At 50.9% G+C, this 5,000-nt stretch overlaps 2 protein-coding genes across 2 annotated transcripts in view; both read left to right on the forward strand.

Moving 5' to 3' along the window:
- Window positions 1–647, forward strand: part of LOC142990074 (ras-related protein Rap-2a-like) — a 6,883-nt gene extending 6,236 nt beyond the window's left edge. The window contains exon 2 of the mRNA XM_076139810.1: window positions 1–647. This exon is cut by the window's left edge and continues 7 nt beyond it. Coding sequence (XP_075995925.1) covers window positions 1–231 — 231 coding nt within the window. The 3' untranslated portion in view covers window positions 232–647.
- Window positions 648–2,830: 2,183 nt separating this feature from the next.
- mrpl39 (mitochondrial ribosomal protein L39) overlaps window positions 2,831–5,000 on the forward strand; it is a 5,324-nt gene continuing 3,154 nt past the window's right edge. The window contains 6 exon segments of the mRNA XM_076139799.1: window positions 2,831–3,003; window positions 3,654–3,860; window positions 3,980–4,119; window positions 4,417–4,516; window positions 4,643–4,710; window positions 4,800–4,912. Of these exon segments, the coding sequence (XP_075995914.1) occupies window positions 2,937–3,003; window positions 3,654–3,860; window positions 3,980–4,119; window positions 4,417–4,516; window positions 4,643–4,710; window positions 4,800–4,912 (695 nt within the window). The 5' untranslated portion in view covers window positions 2,831–2,936.

Genomic DNA, 5,000 nt, shown 5'->3' on the forward strand with positions numbered 1-5,000 from the left:
CAGGTGCCGGTGGTGCTGGTTGGTAACAAAGTGGACCTGGAGGAGGAGAGGGAGGTCTCCCCCAGTGAGGGTCAGGCCCTGGCGGAGGACTGGGGCTGCCCCTTCATGGAGACCTCAGCTAAAAGCAAGACCATGGTGGACGAGCTCTTCGCCGAGATCGTCCGGCAGATGGACTTCTGCCCTTTGCCGGACCGGAGGGAGGCGTGCTGCCCATCGTGCAGCGTGCAGTAGGACCCAGTGGGCCTCAGCGGGGGGGGCGGTTGACTCTTAGGTGTGGATGGATTCAGGAGGTTTGGAGCGACGTGACCTCTGAACTCACAGCTTCTCTGTCTGTTGTAGCATTTTGCAGATGTTTGGCGTTCAGGTCTGTAAACTCTGAAAGCTTCTTCTGCTGCAGGAAACATCACAGCCTCCTTCAAACACAGAGCCGTGTATGGATAAGGACATGTATGTAACCAAGCTCCTGTCTCCATGTAGAGGAGCTTTAGAGGCTCTAACACCTGATCATGGATCCATCAGGGTCCATTAGAGACCTACAGACCTGAAGAGGAGAAGAAGAAGAACATCTACACACTGAGACCTACAGACCTGAGGAGAAGAACATCTACACACTGAGACCTACAGACCTGAAGAGGAGGAGGAGAACATCTACACACTGACACACACAGAGGAACACAGAGGTCAGAGGTCATTTCAGCAAACATCATGAAGTTGAGTAACTGTATGTGTGGAGGGTCAAAGGTCGTCACTGACTGATATCAGAGTGACAGAAGGTGAACAAACCAAAAATTGAACTTTTAACCCTCAACCAATCATCAAGCACAGTGAACGCCACAAACTGACAGGAAGTGAGGAGGAGGACTTTCCTTCCAAACGCACTCCGCCTCCCTCCTCCGTCACCGTCCGCCTGATTAACCCTTTCTCTCTGGGTTTCCCAAAAGCACCGCAGTGCCAAAATCATCTTGAAAGCCACCGACAGAGAAGATCATCGTGCTAAAGGCTTTTGGGAATCCAGCCACAGGTGAGGTCAGAGGTCAGAGAGCAGGGGCTGCTGGGTTTCTCCCTCCCTCTTCCTCTTCTTCTGCTCTGGTTTTTGCACTTTGTGGACTTTGTACAACGTGTGCCAGGCGAGATCAACAACACCCAGACCATGGTTGACCTTCAGTGGCGTCGCTGTGAACGATGCATGATAAATCCCACCTGTATTCTGACAAGAAGGCGGCGGTCCAGACGTCTGTATCCAGGGCCGTAGCTATGACGACGTTAGGGGGCGGTCACATGTACGGGTAAAGGATAAGGACTCAGAGACGCTGACATGAAAGAAGTAAACACCTGAAGGAAACTTCCTGTAAGCACATCTGAGCTGAAGTTAGACTCTAACACATGTTTGACTGAGAAATCAAGACTGAAGACTGAACCACCTTCACTGAGAATGTTCCACATGTATGACACACCAGGTATTATATGAGATGCTGACTGGCGGCTCAGTAGAAGAAGAAACATGCAAACAGAGTAAAGTTTGTGATCTTTATGTGTGATTATTTATTCTTCTTCTCATCTTAACGTTGTGTCTGATCCCAGACGTGCCAAAGCTTCTGAAGCCTCTTTTCTTCTTCTATCAGATCAATCATCCATCCAAAGTCACACACATATCAGTAAACTGTCAGATTAGAGGAGACGAGTCACCCACCGAGTCACAGAGTCAGACAGCGAGTCAAGGAATCCCAGACGCTCTCCATGTTTCTCTGTGTTCAGTGTTTTGTAGCCTGAAGCTTCCGTGTTTGCACAAAGGAGAAAGACGCTGACCAACATTACGTCCTGTCAGAATACGGGTGGGAAACTAACGGGGTGTGAAGGAGACCCCTGCTGGAGATCAGAAGAACAGCAGGAAGAATGAGTGAATGTTTCATCCAGAATATTCCAAATGTTGATATGTTTGTTGCCGTGGGTAACGTGTGCATGTTTCCACTTTACTGTCACACTGACGCAGACACACACCTTCATCACAGACGTGTCACACAAACATCGTGTCAGTGTGTAGTTTGTTTATTAGACACATCACATATGTTAGCAGTGCACTTTTTTTCAACAAAAATAAATCTTTACGCACAAATGTGGCGTGTTTATTATTTATTGTTTTAAAAAGCCGATGTGAGGAGCAACCGTGGGCTCATAGAGCGGTCAGTGAGTGAGACAGGCCCCAGTGCGGCGAGACCTGGCATCGCTCTCCTCTGTGTCGATGGCGGCTGCATGATGGACGAGGTTTTAGTCTCTGGCTCTGGTTTGTGCCCTCAAACAGCCAACCAGCGTTTGTCACGTTCCGCCTCCATTAGACTCCATTAGGGGATGAAGCCGGGAACGTGAGGCTGCGGAGCCAAGATGAAGATGATGAAGTGCGGTCTTCATCAGAGTGAGTCTCTCTACTCCATGATGCTTTACAAAGATGCAGTAGATAACAGAACTCCACTATAAGCATCCAGGGAATATCAGGAACACACAGAAATGAGTGTCATTATTTATTAGCGTCATTAAGATTTTCATGGAGGCAAAATAGATTTGTGGTTCAAATGTTTTCTGTTTTCAGGCAAATGCTGAGGTTCTTTTCCCCACAGATCCAAACTTGTATCATATTTTAACGAGTAAAGTTACAAGTTCGTGGTTTTGTGTCTTTTTGTCTTTGTTTGTTCGTTCTTCTTTATTTCTCCTGCAGGATCTTCATCACATCGTTAAGTTTTTCGATAGCAACAGCGACACTATGTGGCAGGAAATGGAACTGCTATTGGACCTCATGGGGGCGGAACGCGGAACCTTTGAGCTTCTGGCGCGTGTTCCTGCCCGGACGGACAGAGCCGCAGCACCCAGCCGTCATGGCGTCCTTCAGCAGCGCACAGTAACAAACGCGTTTCTCTTTCACCTGTTTGTCTCTTTTTCTCTCCATGGTGTCACCGTGGAAACACCTGTCCATCATGGCGAGCAGGAGCGCGTGCAGACTGTTACATCCACGTAAGTGACGTCATGGCCACAGCGTTAGCATGTGAGCTAGCATGTGAGCTAGCTAGAGTCTGACAGTTTGGGTTTAGATCAGAGAGAGAGAGAGAGAGAGAGAGAGGCAGGCAGGCAGGCAGAGAGTGTGTGTGAGAGAGAGAGGCAGAGAGTGTGAGAGAGAGAGAGAGAGAGAGGCAGTGAGAGAGAGAGAGGCAGAGAGTGTGTGAGAGAGAGAGAGAGAGGCAGAGAGTGTGTGAGAGAGAGAGAGAGAGAGAGGCAGAGAGTGTGTGAGAGAGAGAGAGAGAGGCAGAGAGTGTGTGAGAGAGAGAGAGAGGCTTGGAGAGAGAGAGAGAGAGAGAGAGGCAGAGAGTGAGAGAGAGAGAGAGGCAGTGAGAGAGAGAGAGAGAGAGAGAGAGGCAGAGAGTGAGAGAGAGAGAGGCAGAGAGTGTGTGAGAGAGAGAGAGGGGCAGAGAGAGTGAGAGTGAGAGAGAGAGAGAGAGAGAGAGAGAGAGAGAGAGAGAGAGAGAGACTGTGTACACAGTCCAGTCTCACTTCAGGAAGGGCAGCTGTCTGTCACTGAGAGAGCTCAGGAGACACAGAGCTGAATCAGTTGATCGACTCTCCTCTTCATCTCCCTCCTCTCCCTCCCTCCTCCTCCTCCCCCCCAGGCTTCTCCTCCTCTGTGGCGTCCTCTGTCCTGTCTCCTCAGGAGTGTGCTCTTGGTCGTAGTGAGCTCTTCTCCAGGGAGGCGGCCCGTCAGAGGTCCCTGTTCCCCCGGGTGGAGAAGGTGGAGGTGTGTGTTCAGGGTCCAGGTCTGGACGGGACCCTGCTGGTGATGAACAGGGGGATGTCCACGCCCCTCAGCTGTGCCAGGCGTGAGTCACACACCTTTATTCTGAAGGAGCGTCTCAGCACTTTGTCTGCTTGTGGCCTGACTCACTTCCTGTCATTCACTTCCTGTGTTTCACTTCATGTGGTTCACTTCCTGTCACAGACTTGACAGATTTCCATGTGAGCAGTTCGGCTCTGGCGCTGGTGGACGGCGAGCTGTGGTCCCTGAACCGACCGCTCACACACTCCTGTACGCTGACCCTGCTGACCTTCAGGGACGCCGACCCCTCACTGGTCAACCAGGTGACTCACACACAAACACTCACTCACTCACTCACTCACTCACTCACTCTCATACACACACACTTGTGTAGTTTGTTCAGTCTCACACCAGGGGGCGCTGCTCTGCTTGGACTGCTGAGAATGAAGGACAAACGATGATGTCACGATGATTGGATCTGAATAAATGAGTGCAACTTAAAGCGTACACACACACTCACACACACACACACACACACACACACACACACACACACACACACACCTTGTGCTGTTTGCTGGATGAACTAATCATTAATCCATAGTGGGCGTGTCCCTCAGGCGTACTGGCGCTCGTGTGCGGCCCTGCTGGGTCAGGTCCTGGAGACGGCCTTCAAGGACCAGTTCAGTGTGGAGCTGCTGCCGTCTCCACAGCTCCCAGGTAAACATCCATCATCCCTCCATTATCCATCCACTGATTGATTGATTGATTGATTGATTGATGGATTAGTAGTTCAGATGTTTGCACAGTGATCAGTCAGATTCAGTTTGTTTGTTGTTGTTGCAGTGAGCAGTGGAGCGTTCTGCTGTGATGTGGTGCTGGACCCCCAACTGGACCCCTGGACCCCCTCACAGGTCTGTGTGTGTGTGTGTGTGTGTGTGTGTGTGTGTGTGTGTGTGTGTGTGTGTGTGTGTGTAAACATGCTCTCTGTCTCTTTACCCAGGAGTCTTTGCGCTCTCTGACCCGTGGCGCCCTGCAGCTCATCCAGAAGGATTTACCCTGGGAGCCTCTGGAGGTGGAGCCTCCTGTGGCCCTGGAGGTCTTCTCTCACAGCAGGTATCTGTCTCCTCCTCTGTCCTCCTGCCTTCTCCTCTGTCCTCCTGCCTTCTCCTCTGTCCTCCTGTCTCCTCCTCTGTCCTCCTGT

Source organism: Genypterus blacodes, unplaced genomic scaffold, assembly GCF_046128005.1.
Source record: "Genypterus blacodes isolate CSIRO-AG114 ecotype Tasmania unplaced genomic scaffold, CSIRO-AGI_Gbla_v1 ptg000455l_1, whole genome shotgun sequence".
NCBI lineage: Eukaryota > Metazoa > Chordata > Actinopteri > Ophidiiformes > Ophidiidae > Genypterus > Genypterus blacodes.